General features: G+C 39.2%; 1 protein-coding gene across 37 annotated transcripts in view; it reads right to left on the bottom strand.

Moving 5' to 3' along the window:
• Nucleotides 1–18,343, bottom strand: part of PPEF1 (protein phosphatase with EF-hand domain 1) — a 158,281-nt gene that overhangs the window by 109,248 nt on the left and 30,690 nt on the right. For 23 of the 37 annotated variants that reach the window (XM_086387373.1, XM_086387362.1, XM_086387392.1 and 20 more), the window contains 2 exons: nucleotides 15,041–15,138; nucleotides 8,049–8,213 (listed from right to left, as the gene is read on the bottom strand). In XM_086387373.1, coding sequence (XP_086243499.1) covers nucleotides 8,049–8,121 — 73 coding nt within the window. In that variant the 5' untranslated portion in view covers nucleotides 8,122–8,213; nucleotides 15,041–15,138. Of the gene's footprint in view, nucleotides 1–2,212; nucleotides 2,387–8,048; nucleotides 8,214–13,974; nucleotides 14,049–15,040; nucleotides 15,139–18,343 lie in introns of those variants that run through there. The other 14 variants (XM_086387374.1, XM_086387360.1, XM_086387389.1 and 11 more) reach the window with 3 other exon arrangements.

The following is an 18,343-nucleotide window of genomic DNA, read 5'->3' as shown; positions in this document are numbered from 1 at the left end:
ATAACTATTCTTTTCTATCAAGAAATCTTTCAAAACTTTCATAGCCCTTGACACAGAAATTTCATGTCAAATCACCTAAATATGGAAATAACCCAAAATAAGGAAAAATCTTTACATGAAGAAATTATTCAATGTAAATTCTTCAAACCTAAATGTCAAATATTGAGGAATAATTAATTATATTATGGCCTATCCACTAATGAGACATTTAGCAATGGCTAAAATGTTTACAAAGCATAACAATTTGAGAAATGTTTACACAATCATGTCTCAGTGCCAAAGCAAGGCTATAAAAAAATTACTATTTAGGATGATCAAAAATATACACTATATAAAAAAAAAACTGGGTAGCAGAATGATGATTATTATTTCCAGTTGCTTTCTCAATCTTATATTTTTGAATGAGAAAAACCTTTTATGGTAAATATAAATAAACACATTGTATCAGTTTCCATAGATTACTATGGAATTTATAATAAACATTGATTGATATATTCAACAAAAGATAATGGAAGACTAAAAAGAATAAGGGAAGACTCTGAACAAGTATGTGCTAAGAAATAATTCAGATGATGTCAGGGAGTGTTTAACAGGAGGATTCCTATGTGCTGTTTCTCACAAGTCCTTTGTTTCTTTTTATTAGATTAAGGGGTGCATTTATCACATAAGGTCTTAATGTTGTAGGTTGGCCTTTTGGTCTTTCATATGGGTAGATTTGAAAATTTTGATAAATTTCTTGTACTTTGATTTGAGAAATTCCTGCAATTTGGCAAGAGACCTTTTGTATAGGCCAGGATTTGGGCCATAAGTGTTTGGAAATAATAGTAATATTAGATCCAGTGTCGAGGAGACTAGAAAATCTTTTATTATTAATTTTGATATTTATATTTGGTTGGGCATATTCAGATACCAATGATGTCCATAAGGATTGTCTTTCATCTGTACTGCTGAATCTGCTTGTCCATACATTATTAGAGGAGTGAATAGAAATGTAAGGCAAAAGAAGTAATTGAGCAATTTTGTCCCCTTTTTAGAATTGCCATAGAATCTGAGATGACATCATAATTTGAATTGCTCCTTTATAATTTGAATCAATTATTCCAGGGTGAACAGTAATTCCTTTAGAAGCCAAACTAGATCAGCCAAATAAAAGACTGAAGGTTTGTGGAGGCAGGGGTCCAAAAAGTCCAGTAGGTACTCTAGAAGGGACTGCTTAAGGGTAAAGGAAAAAATCATCTAGGGCTGGTATATTAACGGTAGCATTGCCGGATGTTGATGGTTTGAGGGAAAAGATAGAATTTGCCCCTGGTTTTTGTTGTAGGGGACCAGGGGGGTCCCCTGTTTGGAGTTCCCTGGAATAGGTTTTCCATCAATATCAAATTTAAATTTACAGTCTTTGGCCCAATGCATTCCTCTATGGCAGTGAGGGCGAATTCTTGGAGGTTTTTTATTAGCCTTCTTAGGGCAGTCCCTTTTTAAATGGTTTTTATCTCTACATGTAAAGCATCCTTCATTTCCCTTTTTAAAGGTAGTTGCCATTGTTTCAGCTAGCATTTGCATCTTTTGAGTTTCTGATCCTAGATTGTGACAAGCCTTCAAATAATCAGTAATAGTCCCAGTCTCATGAATTGCAGCGATAGCTCTCTGACATTCCTGATTTGCATTCTCATAAGCAAGTAATTTCTCCAGCTGTTTCTTGGTTTCTTCTCTGATTACAGTATGGGAAATAGCAGTTTCTAATCTCACTAAAAAATTAGTATAACTTTCATTAGGTTCTAACAAAGGAGAGACTTTTGGAGTTGCGCCTGTTAGCAGAGGAGGAGCATTTGGAGCAGCCGGGGCAGGGCTAGTAAGAAAATTTTGAAATATTTCATGTTGTTCTAATTGGGCCTTTTGTAAAGTTTTATCATCTAATTCATATTCATGCAATAAGTGTTCTGTCTGTTGTTGAATATCGTTGAGGGCTAGAAATCAATTGGAATATTTTTTCCTTGCTTGGCGGCTCATTCAACATTTTCTTTGACCCAGTGCCAAATTTCTAAATCAAAACTGCATTTATCAGGGAATCAAGGATTACATTTAACCACTGTTTGAAAGCAAGCCTCTATTCATTGGCGCTAAACCAAAAGTCCCTGAGCTTTAAACAAATGGTGAAGTAAAGTAGAGAAATGATGGGGCTTTCCAGCCGTTTGACCCATGTCTTAGTACTTACCGACCTCAATAGGTCCCGAGTCCCTCCGACCAAAATGCCACATATACCAGTGTCCCTGTTCTGGGGCGCCATTTGTTGGGGTCCTTTAATGGACCGGGACCTGGCGGTCCAGAGTTGATGATAAGAAAGTGAAAGAGAGAGCCGAAGGGAGGGAGAAAGAGAGAGAGAGAAAGAAAGACACGGGGACCCCAAGCTCTGATGGAGCAAAGGTGTTTTAATGATTTCTCTGTGAGTATATAAAGGCTGTGGTACAAGAAGTTCCTTTTGACAATGATAAAGATCAGAAAACCAAATGTACAGCAACTGTTACCAAGGGAACAAGGGATTAATAATGGTCACAAGGTCAGGAGACAATCCATATCTCAAGAAAGGGGATCGAGACTAAGCAGTTTTGTCGTAAAGAGAATGTTTACTAAAGGAGATTCAAGCCTGCCTCACATAATGACCTCAGTTCCTGGGAGCAGCGTGCTGTTCCACTTAAAAAGAAACAAAGGACTTGTGAGAAACAGCACATAGGAATCCTCCTGTTAAACATTCCCTGACGAGATGAAATGAACCAGTTCTTCAAGGACACAAACTACTGAAAATGACTCAAGAAGAAATAGAAAATATGACAATATACTTTATTATAACAAGTAAAGAGTAGAAAAAGTAATCAAAAAACTACCCACAAAGAAAGGCCCATGCCCAGATGGCTTCACTGACAAATTCTACCAAACGTTTAAAGAATTAATTCTAATTCTTCACAAACTCTTTTAAACTATAGAAGAGATGGAATACTTTCCAACTCATTCTGTAAGACTAGTACTACCCTGATATCAAATTCAGACAAAGACATCAAAGGAAAAGGAAAATAGAGACCAATATATCTCTTGAATATAGAAGCAAAAATCTTAAACAAAATGCTAGCAAACTGAATTCAGTAACATATAAAAAAGATTATATACCATGATCAAGTGGGATTTATGTCAGGAATACAAATTTAGTTCAATATCTGAAATTCAATTAATATACTCAATAACACAGAATAAAAAACAAAACTACATGATCTTCCCAATACATGCAGATAAGGCATTAGACAAAGTTAAATATCATTTTTTAATTTAAAAAAAATCAATAAACTTCCTCAACCTGATAAAGAGCATCCATAAAAAAAGAAAGGTCACAGCTAATATCACACTTAAAGGTGAAAGACTGAATGCTTTCCCCCTAAGATCAAGAACAAGACAAGGAAGCCTACTCTTGCATTTCTATTTAACAGTAACAGAGATTGCAGCCAGGACAGTCAAGCAAGAAAGTGAAATCAAAGGCAAAGAATAGAAAGGAAGAAGCAAAACTACCTTTATTTGCAGATGACATGATTTATAAATAGAAAATCCTAAGAAATCCACTAAAAATCTATTAGAGCTAATAAATGAGCTTAGCAAAGTCTCAGGATATACAATCAATCAGCATTCAAAGACCAACTGTTTTTCCGCACACTTGCAATGAACACCCCAAAAATGAAGAAAACACATGTACACCCATGGCGGATTCATGTTGATGTATGGCAAAACCAATACAATATTGTAAAGTAATTAGCCTCTAATTAAAATAAATAAATTTAAATTTAAAAAAAAGACAATATCATTTACAATAGCATCAAAAAGAATAAATACCTGGGTTAAATTTAACAAAAGAAGAGTGAAACTCAAACTCTGAATACTACAAAACATCATTGAAAGAAATTAAAGACCTAAATAACTGGAAAGATACCCCATGTTCATGAATCAGATGATTTAATGTTTAAGAATACTTCCCAAATTGATCTACAGATTCAAAATAATCCACACCAACACTCCAGCTGGTTTCTTTTAAGAAATTGATTCTAAAATTTATATGGAAATGCAAGGGACCCAGCCAAAACAATCTTGAAAAAGAGAAAGTCGAAGGATTCACACCTCCAATTTCAAAACTTTCTACAAAATCTACAGTAATCAAGATGGTGTGATATTGGCTGGACATATTGGATGGTCCAGGCAGGACACAGGATTGGACATATAGATCAATGGAACAGAATTGAGAATCCAGAAATAAAACCCTGACATTTATGGTCAACTGACTTTTGGCAAGAGTGCCAAGATCATTCAATGGGGAAAAAATAATCTTTTCAACAAATAGTGTTGGGACAACTATTCACATCCAAAGGATACATTTGTATCCCCACCTCATACCGGGGCTTCCCTGGCAGCTCAGAGGTTAAAGCGTCTGCCTGCAGTGCGGGAGACCTGGGTTCGATCCCTGGGTCAGGAAGATCCCCTGGAGAAGGAAACGGCAACCCACTCCAGTATTCTTGACTGGAGAACCCCATGGACGGAGGAGCCTAGTGGGCTACAGTCCACGGGGTCGCAAAGAGTCGGACACAACTAAGCGACTTAACTTTCACTTTCACTTTCTTTCATCACACCATATATGAAAATTAACTCAAAATTGATCAAGAACTAAATGGAAGGGCTAAAAATACAAAATTATTGGGCATCCTTAGTGATCCAATAGTTAAGAATCCACTTGCCAATGCAGGGGACATAGGTTGGATCCCTGGTCCGGGAAGATCCCACATGCCGCAAGGCAACTCAACCTGTGCACTGCAAGGCAACTCAGCTGGCGCACCACAACTACCCGAGCCTCGCTCTAGAACCCTGGAGCCACAATTACTGAAGCCCATGCACGTACAGCCTGTGCTCTGCAACAAGAGAAGCCACTGCAACGAGAAGCCCGCAAACCACAACTAGAGAGTAGCCCCTGTTCAGTGCAACTAGAGAAAGCCAGCACACAGTGAAGAAGATCCAGTATAGCCAATAAATAAATAATTTTTAAAAAATTCTTAGAAGAAAACAGAAGTACAAATAATCTTGGATTTGACCCAAAAGCACAAGTAACCAAAGAAAAAATAAACTGGACTTCATCAAAATTAAAACTTTTGTGCTTCAAAGAACATTATCAAGAAAATGAGAAGACAACCCACTGAATGGGTAAAAATATTTGCAAATCACACATTTGATAAGGAACTTGTAACTAGAATATATTTTAAAGTCTTACAAAAAATAATTTAAAAATTAGCAAATGATCTGAACAGACATTTCTCCAAAGAAGATCTACAAATGGCTAATAAATACATGAAAAGATGCTCAGCATCTTTAGTCATTAGGGGCATGCAAATAAAAACCCTAATGAGATACCACTCCATATCCACTAGGATGGTTATAATCAAAAGGAAAGACAATAACAAGTGTGGCTGAGGATATGGAGAAATAAGAACACTCATACCTTCCTGACAGGAATACAAAATGGTGTAGCCACTTGGGAAAACAAGTTTAGACGTTTCTCAGAATGTTAAACATTGAGCTACCAAATGACCCAGCAATTCTACTCAAAGGTCTATAACCAAGAGAACTGAAAACATGTATTTACATAATAACTTGTATATGAATGTTCATAGTAGCATTGCTCACTATAGTAAAAAAGTAGAAACAATCTAAATACCCATTAATTGATGAATGGATGAATACAAGGTTACATATTCATACAATGGAATATTATTCAGCAATACAAAGGAATGAAGTTCTGATTCATGACATGACATGGATAAACTTTGAAACACTATGCTGAATAAAAGAAGTCAGACATGAAAGACCCCATATTGTCTGATTATGTTTATATGAAATGTCCAGAACAGCCCAAATTTACAGACAGAGGTAGATTTGTGACTGCCTAGGGCTGGGGAGGTATAGCGTAAGAGAGTAACTGCTACTGGTTTGGGGAGCAGGGGGATGAAAATGTTCCAAAATTGATTGTGGTGATGGTTTATACAGCTGTATCAATATACCAAAAAAGTCACTGAATTTTATACTTTAAACTGGTGAATTGTGTAGTATGTGAATTATATCTCAATAAAGCTGCTATTATTAAAAAGTGATCCAGGAAAACAGTTTGTCATTTCCTTAAAAAGTCAACCACAAAATAGCCAAATGACCCTGAAATTTCATTACTAGGTATATACCCAAAAGAATTGAAAACACAGACTCAAATAAGTATACATACACTCATGTGCATAGTAGCACCATTCACAATAGCTAAAAAGGTGGAAAAAACCCAATGTCCATCAAATGAATGGACTAAAAAATGTGATACAAAAAAAAGTAATACATACACATGATGAAATATTATCCAGCCTTAAAAAGGAATGAAATATTGATGCATGCTACAACATGGATGAACCTCAAAAACATTATGCTAAGTAAAGGAAGCCAGAGGAAAAGGTCATATCATCTATGATTCTATTTACATGACATGTCCAGAACAGGTAAATTCATAGAAAAAGAATACAGATTGGCAGTTGTCAGGGTCTGAGGGAAGAGGGAAATATGCAGAAACTGATTAATAAATAAGGGATTTTACTTTGCAGTGATGGAAAAGTTTGAGAACTAGATGAAAGTGGTGGTTACACAGCTTTGTATACATGCCACTGAATTGTTCAGATGGTTAATTTTGTCTTACATGAATTTCATCTCAATAAATTATTTACAAGAAACAGCAACCGAAAATTCAAAATTAATGTTTTCATTTACATGCAACATTTCAAAAGCTGAAATGCATTTCAGAAAAAGAATCTACATTTACATGTTGGGCTTGGCTTTTTTTTTTTAACCTAAGAAATCTGGCTACATTTTTAAAACTCTGGGTAATCTCTACTCTCACAATAAATTACTACCATGGAATTAGTTCAGTTGGAGCTCTTGAAAGATTTATTTCATGACATGCTTACAGATTTCAAAGACTTAGTGCATCTCTGTTACTCTACTGTCAAGGATTAATTTGCTAACTCACTGGCATTAAGTCAGCTGGGAGGGAGACCAGCATTTGATTTCCAAAGGAAAACATCCCACACTAATTAGGATAGAATACTCTGTATCCTAAACTCTGCATGTTAAGCCTGAGTGAACTGCTAAAACAAAGATGTGGAATAGAAACTGGGAAAATTATCTATTAATACAACCAAAATAACACAGGAATGGAGTTTAAGAGCAAGTTATTCACACAATCATCCTAGCCTGTTTGTTTTGGGTTTAATTTGCATGTGGAGACTATGTCTATTAAAGAAACATTCAAGTGAGTTTCAACTAGATTCTAGTATCTGTGAGAAAGAACCTCAGTACAAAGTAAACAAAGGAAATACAGAAGCCTCTAATTACATGGGGGGGTAGTGGGGGGGGGCACATCATCTATTTAGAAACAACATACTTTTGGGGAAGCAGATGATCTAGCATTTCTCAAATTCTACCTAGAACATTCTGAAAACATGAAGCAAATCTCATGAAGTTCTTTTTTTTTTCATGAGGTTCTGTACTGAACAGCTATAAATAATAATCTGATCACTGAGTTATAAAATCTAATAAAAATTTAATGATGCTACCAAATGTCACATAGGTATGGATAGAGCTATTTATAAGTGTATTGAATAAACAGATATAAATTTACAGAGAGGCTTTCTTGTTCCCTGCCACTGAGTTTTAAATTGAGATTTTATATTGGTACATTTTCAACTGAAATCAAATCAAACATAAAATATCTCTCAGATAATACTTTATGGCACATTATAAATTCAGAGCTACCTCTTCCTAAAGGTAGTTACCAACATTATCCCAATATTTAACCTTCAGTTCGAGTGATGATGTCTGGTGAAAAATCTCTCTGGGCAGCTTGAGAACCATGTGAGTAATTGAGAAAGGGGCAGAGGATGAACCCAGCTCGCCCTCCCCTTTTCATTCAGGAAGGCAGGCACACTCCTGGAACTCACCTTTCTCAGATTTCTTGTCTTTTGTTGCAGATGAAGTGCCACAGCCCATGTCTTCTAAATTAGGTGTGTTCATGAATTCAACTTCTCATTCTAAAACAGTGTGAAAAGTGCTTCCCTCTGCGCTGTGAAGAGCCCCTCCTGACTGATTCACCTGGGTCACAGATCCTAGGAGGAGGACACACAAGGTGGGGAGGAAAGCGCCCGTTAACAACAAGGTATCTACGGGCTGCTCAGCAGGATTCATTTTTTGCTTCTCCTCAACTGCTGTTCATCATGTGATGTGGAAAGTGATCAGACATAATCTAATCCTGATTTATTTTCCAAAACACAGCAGCAGCAACACAGCAGATATAGGCTGCATTTCTGCAACACATAAATTATAGCTTGCCCGTGTCTAGGTCAGATCAATACTCTATAAAATAAAGCATTAAAATGAAAAGTAAAATGGAAATTTAAGAGCAAACAATTTTATAATTGAAATATAGGTAAGGCACTATGAAGGATCTGACACAAATTAACAGCTTTGGTTTTAAGCTCAAAATAGTTATTACTATATCTATCTAGGCTTTTAAATACACAAATTGGAAAATGACTATGAGACAACATATTTATACAGTTATGCCAAAATTCAAACCAAAATGATGTCAACTACAAATTGGGGTTTGTCAAGGGCATTTGCAGTCAGCTTCTGCTGAGACTGAATCCCGTGCTGCTGCGGCTGTTGACCTTCGACACACCCTAAAGGGAGTTCAGGGTGGAGAGTGAGGCACTCTGTCCTCCAGGGAAACTAGTGGAACAGGCCTCTAGACAGTCAGCTATTTTCAGGAACTGATTTCATGATCCCAATCCTTGCATCTCTTCATATCTAAAAAAGCCCAGAAAAGCACTAAATCCCCTTATGATGACATCAGCTCATGACTAGCAGAAAACCTTTTGTAAAATAAGTGTTTGATTGCATTAAACTCCCCATTCACCGAAGTCTTATATATTGACCTGCCTCTTTGGAGCAGTCTCTCAGAGCTATCTGAGGTGCTGTTTCCTGGGCTGCAGTCCTCATTTTGCCCCAAATAAAACTTAGCTCACAACTCTCATGCTGTGCATCTTTTTTAGTCAACAATGAGTTCTCTGACACTGTTTCTCAGAATCAGTTGGCATACTTGCTTTAAAAAAACAGAGGCTGAAGGCCTCCCTAGAAAAATGCCCTTTTCAAACAAGCTCTCCAGGCATTTCTGAGGCCCCTCCAAAGTCTGCCCTCACACTGACCGGGCCTTTTGATGGGTTAGCTGAGACTGCTATATTGGATCTTTCACAACCATCCCATGGGAGTTTTCAACTAAATTCCTTTCTATAGTAACCCCACCTCATGACTTGTGGGATGTTTCCTTTATTTCATGATGCTCCAAACCAGCTGAGCTAATCTATTTGCATTTCTTGATAGTAACAAAGAGAACAACTGACTTGGGACTCTGCCAAGCCTGCCTATTTTTCTTTTAGTACTACACTAAAAGCTTCAAAATGTGAATCAATGAAAGAAAGGGGCAGAAAGAAATGAGGAAAATATTTGAATTATGGAAATATTTTTAAAACAACTATAACCTTAATAAACAGATATTCTGATCAGAGCTAGGCTTGATTCTATTACGGAATTAATTAACCCTCCTAAACTATGGGTTATGGAATTAATTAACTCTCTTAAACTTTGGGTTATTTCCAAATTCGATAGGCATTTCTTACATGTCTCTCTTATCCACATCATGAGTAAAAAATGTTAATAGGGTCAGCTTCAAGGGCAGAAAACCCTTGTGGCATTCCACTCCAGACCAATCTCCAGGGTTAGTACAGACCCATTGCAGTCACACTCTCCCAGCATATTCATTTAGTCAGGTGGCAAATTTACCCATCATAAGTATCCACTTACTTATCTATAAGATGTATTGGGAAATTTCGCTAAATATTTTAATGAAATTAAGATACATAATCTGACACCTTACATTCCAGGCTGGGATTCCCTCATGGTTCAGACGGTAAAGAACCTATCTGCCTGTAGTGCAGGAGACCTGGCTTTGAGCCCTGGATCGGGAAGATCCTCTGGAGAAGGGAGTGGCAACCCACTCCAGTATTCTTGCCTGGGAAATCCATGGACAGAGGAGACTGAAGGGCTACAGTCCATGGGGTTGCAAGAGTCAGACATAACTGAACAACTAACACACACACATATTCCAGGCTAGCCAGCAACAGCAGAAGATAAAGAGGAGGAGGAGAGGAAGGCAGAAGGAAGGAGGGAGGGAGGGAGGAAGAAAGAAAGGAAAATAGTTTGCCATTATTTTTATTTAGTAACAGAATCATAGACATTTAAAGGTGGTGCATGTGTGCGTACTAAGTCTCTTCAGTCATGCCTGACTCTTTGCAACCCCATGGACTGCAGTCCTCCAGGCCCCTTTGTCCATGGGATTCTTCAGGCAAGAACACTGGAGTGTGGACAACCATGCTACCCTCCAGGGCATCTTCCCCACCCAGGGATTGAACCTGCATCTCTTATGTCTCCAGCATTGGCAGGCAAGTTCTTTACCACTAGCACCACCTGGGCAGCCACTTTAAAGGTCACAGAGACTTTTAAAATTACCTAGAATTTACACACAGTGCAAGAAAACCAAGATACTTACCTAACGTCATATAGACAAACCAGCTGTCAAAGTCTGTTGCATATTAGCATCACCTGGGAAGCTTTTAAAACTCTCAATGCTCAGAGGCCACCTCAACAAATTAAGAGTCTCTGGGGATTTGAAGAATAGTGATGCCTGGGTCCCATCCCCAGAGATTCTGATGTCACTGGTATTGAGTGCAGTTTGGGCATCGAGAGTATTAAAAGCTCCCCAGGTAATTCTAATGTGCAGCAGAGCTTGACATTCTCTACTGGAAACAATGTTCCAGCAAACCCACAACGATGCCTAGTGATTATCATATTTTCCTCTAAATGCTTTGACTCCATCTGTTTGGAACAGAATTTTTGCAGAGGTCATGTCAGGCTTATAAGGTAGTGGCTTCTGGGATCTACTCTTTTCTTGTTTTTGAAACTGAAGCACTATTTACCCATTGCCTCTGTTCTCTCCATCCTCAGACATTTCTCAAAGGTTATCTACAGTGCCTATGAGAGCATGTCTGCTGGATTTTTCCTCAACCTTTGAAGTAGGACATTTGGTCCTGGAGAGTTTCTCCATGTGCCTAGATCCATACTCTCCTACATGAGCACTGCAAAACTTACCAGGGGAGATTATTTTAAAAGGCACACTCCCAATACAATCCAAGTATTACTGCCAATACTTGGATTCAAGCAGTCCAAGGGGGCCTAGGAATTTGCAATTAAAAATGCACCCTTCATGGAACTTTGACACAAGCACTCCCCATATCTCAGTCTGAGAAACACTGCTCTGCATATCTCCCTTGGGCTCTGCTTCCATTTTTATACTACTTTTTTCTACCCCGTTTTACGAATACACAGAGTTAGACACTGAGTAGGCAACACTGATGCAATGACAGGAAGTGATATACTTCAAACTCAATTTTTTCCCCAGGAAAAAAATTTCTCTCTCTAAAGGCATTCGGTTCTCAGCCACTCCTCAGTCAACTCATTACACAACAAACAAAAGTCCATATAAAAGATTCACTAAGAACTAAAAAGCATCAAACTTGAGTATATTTCTGCTAGATTGTAAGCTCCATGGATACCTTTCTTTCTAAGTACTCCTTGAATCTCTGGCACCTACACAGTGCCTTTCACGTAGCAGGTGTTTGAAAAATGCCAAGTGAATGAATGAATGAATAAGGGAATAAATATTTGTAATCCAGGGCCCTTTAAAAAATGAATGCTAAAAGTAATTATTAGTCCATCATTCCATGCACAAATACATGCTATTTAATTACACAAAAGTCTTTTATTAAACCAGAAAATGGGTAGTACTTATATATTCATTTTTAAAGAAAAATTTTAAATCATGACAGAAAGAAATGAGAATTGTTTGAGAATTTTGGGTTATTTAGAAAAAATAATTTGCTATTGGAATTTTTACATTATTAATTGATAATAATTTAATTTCCTCAGGTAACAGGTAAAACAAAACAAAGAAGAGTCACCGCATTTTATTTCTCACCAAAACAAGAGCTGATTATGGCCAGGTGCCACTCACTACTCCCACACACTACCCAACCTAGACTGCAATCACACATGTTTGGAAGCAATGTAAGTGCCTTTGAAGACAACCCTGGGTGGTATAAAGCAGATAAAAATGATCTTGGAATTTTCCATTATGTGGGACAATCTAAGCTCCTTCCATTCCCTGCCCTCTGTCAGCGGGAGATAAGTACTTAGTGTGCTAAAGGAGTCTGAAGAAACGATGCCCTAGGGCCTGAAAGGGGTTCTCTGGCTCAAGAGGCGGGGAGTCTCTGCAGCCTTCACCAAGACCTGAGGATACCATGGTCAGTGATAAAAACCACCAAAAAGGTGGATCTTGGCAAAAACAGCTTGAAACTTGCTCAGTGCTGCTGCCCCTACCAATACACACCAAGGATGATTCTAAAGCATAAACATAAAATAGTGACTCATCATTGGCACTCACTCATAATCTGCCAAAGGAAAAGTCTTCTGAGGTTTCTGCTAAAAGGTTTCTGCTACTGTGGGGGACGGGGGAGGAGTAGAGGGAGCCGGGAGAACTGGAGGGCGAGACTGTTTGACATGGTTCAGTTCCTTTCCTTTAATCACTATTCATTTCCCAATGCAAAAATACAAGGAAAGAACAAACGATGGCCCTTGGAGCCAATCCAACCTTGGCCTTCAAGCACCCTTCAAGTACTAGCCCAGGCTCCCTGAGTTGTTCTTACTTATTCTTGGTTTTCTTTCTAAGCACATCTCTACTGAAGGCCCACACCTTCCTCAGCCACCATGACCTTGATTCTGCTCCACCTCTGGCATTCTAGACGTGAACTGCATGGTTTCCCATGCAAGAAACTCAGCTTTTCCTAGAGATGCTGACTTCTGTGAGAAATCTGTACTCCAGCTCTGGCCCCAAGAACCCCAAATTCAGAACCCACAAGAGATGAGCACATCTAATTGTTTAGTTCTCCCCGCTCAGAGCATGAGACACGAGCATGGAACACAGACACCTCTTCAGGCTCACTCTGCTGCAGCATGCTTTTTGGCATCCGCTGAAACAGAGGTTCTACAGCCTGAGGTCTGTGGACTAAACATGACGAAGGGGCATAGAGGAGGTAGAGGAGTCCCTGGCAGACTGCTCTAGAAGGGCCCCTTCCACCACCACCCTTCCAGTATAATCCTATAAGCATGTACTCCTGTCTGGGGTCTTCAATGAATAAGGGGAATTCTGTAAGACAAAGCTGATGATTATGCCTGGGTCCATGAAAGGGGAAGAAAAACAAGGAAACCATACTGACCACCAGAAGCTATCCAAGGGTGTGTGCTATTCTCCCAGACAGGATTGTAATCAGGAGGCAGCTAGGCCAAGTGCCAGGTTTTCCAAAGAACGTTTGTGGGAGAATTCTATGTGGTTTATGATTCTCGAAATTAGACCAAAAAAAAAAAAAAGCCCCACCATCAAATAAGTTCAGGAGAAGCAGTATTCAACAGGTTCCTTCACTGCAGGACTTCCCAGAACCTTCTGAATGTCAATGTGTATCTCTAACATGAATCTCTAAGAAAAAGCTAGACTGTTCACTTTTTCCCAAACAGCCAAACAGGGGACCCTCTTGAGGTAAAGTATTTCAAGAACATCTATCATTCATAACTGCTAATGCTGGCCCAATGGAGACTGGGGTTTAGCAGTCAGACAAACCAGAGTTTAAATTCTTCTCAGCTAGTTATTAATTTCTCTGCACTTCAGTTTTCTCATAAGAAAATAGAGATAAAAACACTTACCTTACAGACTTGTACTAAAGACTAATGAGAAGACTGAGGATGGAAAAACAAAACTGGAACAGAATTCTTCTTAGCTGAGGGGTTAAGAAGAGCCATGCATGAGTGGTACCTATTGCGGTCAAAGTGTTGAAACAAAACCTGTTTGCTCTTATCTCTTTCTTCAGAATGCACTGTCTGGGGACCTCCCAGAGACTAAACCCTGTGGGTGTCTACTGGTTCTGGGATAACTGTAGATTCACAAAGAAATGGACTCTTTTCCCCCAAGAGAGCTTTTTTATTATTACTGGTAAAGAAAAAACGCTTTACCAGTAACAATAACAGTTAAAATCACAACTGTTTATTAAGGGACTATTTACCCAGCACAGTGGATACTTTATATTTCTATTATTCCAGTTAATCGTCACAGCAAATTTCAAGGAGTATCATCACTCTGTATTAAAGATGAAAAAACTGAGACTGAGAAATTAAATATGAGACTCCATGGCACAGCTGATCAGTGCAGGACTGAAGATCCATTCTATTTAATGCTTTAAAAAAAATGTCTATCCACCAAAAAGTTAGCTGTGCTTTGGTTTCAGGATCCAATTTGATCTACAGAAACACAAAATCACCAAAAAGAAATCTTGAACATTGCAAGGGATTCTGCGTCCCTTTTTTACAGACAGATGGAAATCCTGTGGTCCTGTGCAACAAGAGGGCAAGGAAAATTTCTGAATCTTCAGTTGTGTAGTGGGCAATGCCTATGAAGGGTCTGGAAGAGTTTCTCAAAGTATCCCTTCTCTCATTTTTTAGCTCTCACCCAAGTGACCACAGAGTCTTCTCAAGTATCGAGTTCATTTGAAATAGGCTACATTGCTTCAGAATGCAAATTCACCTGTACATCTTTTGTAAGACAATGACAACTGATTTGCAATCACCATCTTCGAGAAAAATCATTCTGAGAAAATGCAAAGCAATGAAATAAACTTCAAGGAGTGCACATTTCCCATTCCATTGCTACACAATGTATGTTTATAATGTAGACTTCTGCTTGCCCAAAATACCTAAGAACAAACAAACATATTACCTGCTTCTTCTGCTTGGCCAATGTAGAAGTTTATCCTCACCCCAGGTGCTTCAAGAGAAACAAAATCAGGAAAAAACTTCTCTGAGGGATGCAGAGATCTGAAAGAAAAGAGGTACAATTTCAACTCTCTCTGGATCATCCCCCTACATACACACACACACACTCCATACATCTCACATCTCTACAGCTCTGTGCAGGGAGAGCTCTTGATTAAATATATCAAAAAACAAATACATACACATACACACAAAGAAGTAATTCAAATAGGCTTTGCCTTTCAGCCTGGAAGACGAGCCCAGAGCTGCAGATCTGGGAGAGGCTGCGCTGGCCCGTGAGCCGCAGCTGTCTGCCCCAACCCTGCCCTGTTCCCAGCAAAGAGATAAAGGGAAGCACTCAAGTAATGGGCTCTGGTCACATGACTGCTTCCAAGGGGACCAGGCTTTGTATAGGCAAGACTGAGCCACTGTTTGCATAAATAATCTGGTCAGTACAAAATACAGAATGAATTTTGGTAAGTAAGGGCAGAAAAGCATTTAGTAACTGACTTTTAAGTCAACTGAGGATAATTTTCAGGAAACATTATAGTAAGCTAGGCACAATTAAGAGAAGGAAGTGGGAACACTAAACATTCCTTCTTAGGACTTGAAGAGGTGTGGGTTTAAGGGAGTAGCCTTTGGGTGCCACACTACAAATTTACTTCTATGGCATTTTTTCCTCTGCTTGTTGGAGAACATGAAACTGACTCCTCCTAAAACCAAGTTCCTCTGTGGAGTTTATGATTAACCGCTCTATCCAAAACTTTATTCCCTTTCTTAATCTGCACCTGTTTCCCTGAAGTTGAGGAGTATCATAGAAAAGGAAGGACTGAAACTGAGCAGGACTGTGCAGAACCCTCTCAGACACAAAAGCCCCTCCATGTCCTGTTTCTTGTTTGTAGAAAAAGGTCCTGGTCTCCTAGCCTCCTTGAGTTCAAAGAGCAGATGAAAGCAGTTAATGATGTGGACAACAGAGTCACAGGACTCCTAGTTCCTCCCAAAGTGATACAGATAATCTGACGCATTATCTCAGAGTTGTTCTGCAGAACTAAGATCCCTTACCCAGTGGAGGATGGTGGCTCCATGCTGACTACAAGCACGTAGACCCCAGACTAGTTGGAATCAGAAGGTGGAGATCCCTGAAACACCCCACAGCTACCTCACTAGCAACCAGTCAAAGGAAGATCTACAAGCAGATCATACATGCTGTGACCCTCACCCCAACACTGTCTTTAAAACCCCTGCCTGAAAGCCATCAAGGAGTTCAGGTCTTTGGAAGCATGAGCTGCCTGTTCTCCTTGCCTGGCACTGCAACAAACCTTTATTTTGTTACAAATGCCTGCTGCCAGTGTTTGGCTTTCTGCACCGTGGCCATGTGAACCCTTGCTCAGTTAAAAAAAAAAAAATGTATCTGTGAGAGGGAGATTCACCTCCCATCATCAGCATAATGGAAGCGGAAAGCTGACCTGTGGTTCTGCTGAGTTTGAGAAGGAAGAGGAGGGAGACACGACTGAAAAACTGAAGTGCCAGTGTCAGTACTATATGTCACCAGCCTCAGTTCTGCTATCTTTGGAGGCAATTCAGGGGTGAGAGATCTTGGTCCTCAAGTCTCAAGTTGCCTGCTGCTGCACCAACAGCAATATTCCTCCCAAACTCTTCCCAGCTGGTTACACACCACATGTGTTTTTGAGTTTACTGGCCTTAGGCATCCTGCTGCTGCTGCTGCTAAGTCATCCTGAGCTAGGATTTAAAGGTCTCCAGCCATAAGCATTTCATAACCCCACCCAAAGCTGCTCTTTAGCCAATTCCTTTCTGCAATTGAGAGCCGCAGGAGATCCAGTAAAGTGGTTACCTAGCTTACTATTTAATCTAATGGAGTCACGTTAAAAAAATAACTGGAAAGGCAGTTCTGGGCTTCAGAACTCCTATTAGCATATTAAATATTACCAGAGGGCCTCATTATGAGGCTATTCAACCATATAGGTCTCCATGGCAGAGGCTCCAGGACTAGAAACTGGTAAGGCTGCTATAAGTACTATAAACGATAATACAGTTACCCAGGCTCCCCCAAAATAATGGACAATGTCACTATACGGCTGGGTTTCCAGCCAAATGCCTATTCAAGCCACGTGACTAAATGATGCCTATGTCTAGCTACAGTTGTTCAAATGTCACCTCCTCTGTGTGAAGCCTTTCCTAAATCACCAAAGTGGAGTTAGTCATTCTGTCTTCTGGCTCTTCAAGCCATGTGTGTGTCCAATTATAGAACTTCCCAAAGTGTGCTGTAATTTGTCCTTTTACATGTGAAATCCTCAAGGAAAAGGATCCATTTCATTCCTCTTGGCATCTCTGCCTCCAAAGCATAAGAGCATTTGAAGGGGAGCAGGTTTTGCCACCCAAAATATGCCATTTTGGCATAGGAATAATTTTGAGCTAAAGGCAATCAAAAATCCAGCAGATTCAGGAAAAGCTCTTTACCTCCCCCTCAACTGCCTAAATTTACATTGGAAAGGGGCCTTGTACCAGGAAGAGAACTATTACCAGAGATACCTTTTTACCTAAGAAACTTATTTGCGTAACAGGGCAACCCTTGTTTTCCAAATCTCTCCTCTGCCTTCCTGTGAATGTCCTTCCTTTTCTCTGTATCCCCAGACTCCCACCCCTTTCCTTAGCTCAGGACGTTATATAAGTTCCAATTGAGTACATGCACGTGTGCTCAGTCACTCAGTCGTGTCCGACTCTTTGTGACCCCCTGGACTGTAGCCTGCCAGGCTCCTCTGTCCATGGGATTTCCCAAGCAAGAATAGTGGAGTGGGTTGCTATTTCCTCCTCCAGGGGATCTTCCCTATCTTTTGAGTCTTCATATGTTTATAGGGTTTCTGTATATACATAATTAAATTTGTTTTTCTCCTATTAACCTGCCTTATATAAATATAACTATTATACTAGCCAAAGAACCTAGAAGGGCAAGAGAAAATTTTTCTGCCCCTAGAGTACTCACTAAATATTTAATAATAGAAAGAAAGGAAGGAAAGAACTTATGATTTAGGTGGTTGTTTTAATAGCCAGTCTCTGGACCATGAATTGGACTGGCTGTGAACTTTACATGATTTGTCTAAAATTTAGAGTTTGTTTACAATGAAGACCTTTACCATATTTTTCCACTGTATGAAGAACACTGAAATGTTACTTTGAGCACCACAAAGACTCCTGTAGCCAGCCTCAAATTGTTAAATGAACCAGCACTGACATATGGGAACAAATCACA

This window comes from Bos grunniens, chromosome X, assembly GCF_055505025.1.
Source record: "Bos grunniens cultivar Pamir isolate PY7600 chromosome X, Bosgru_T2T1.0, whole genome shotgun sequence".
NCBI lineage: Eukaryota > Metazoa > Chordata > Mammalia > Artiodactyla > Bovidae > Bos > Bos grunniens.
Note: the sequence above shows the minus strand (reverse complement) of the source record. Positions and strands in the feature narration are given on the sequence as shown.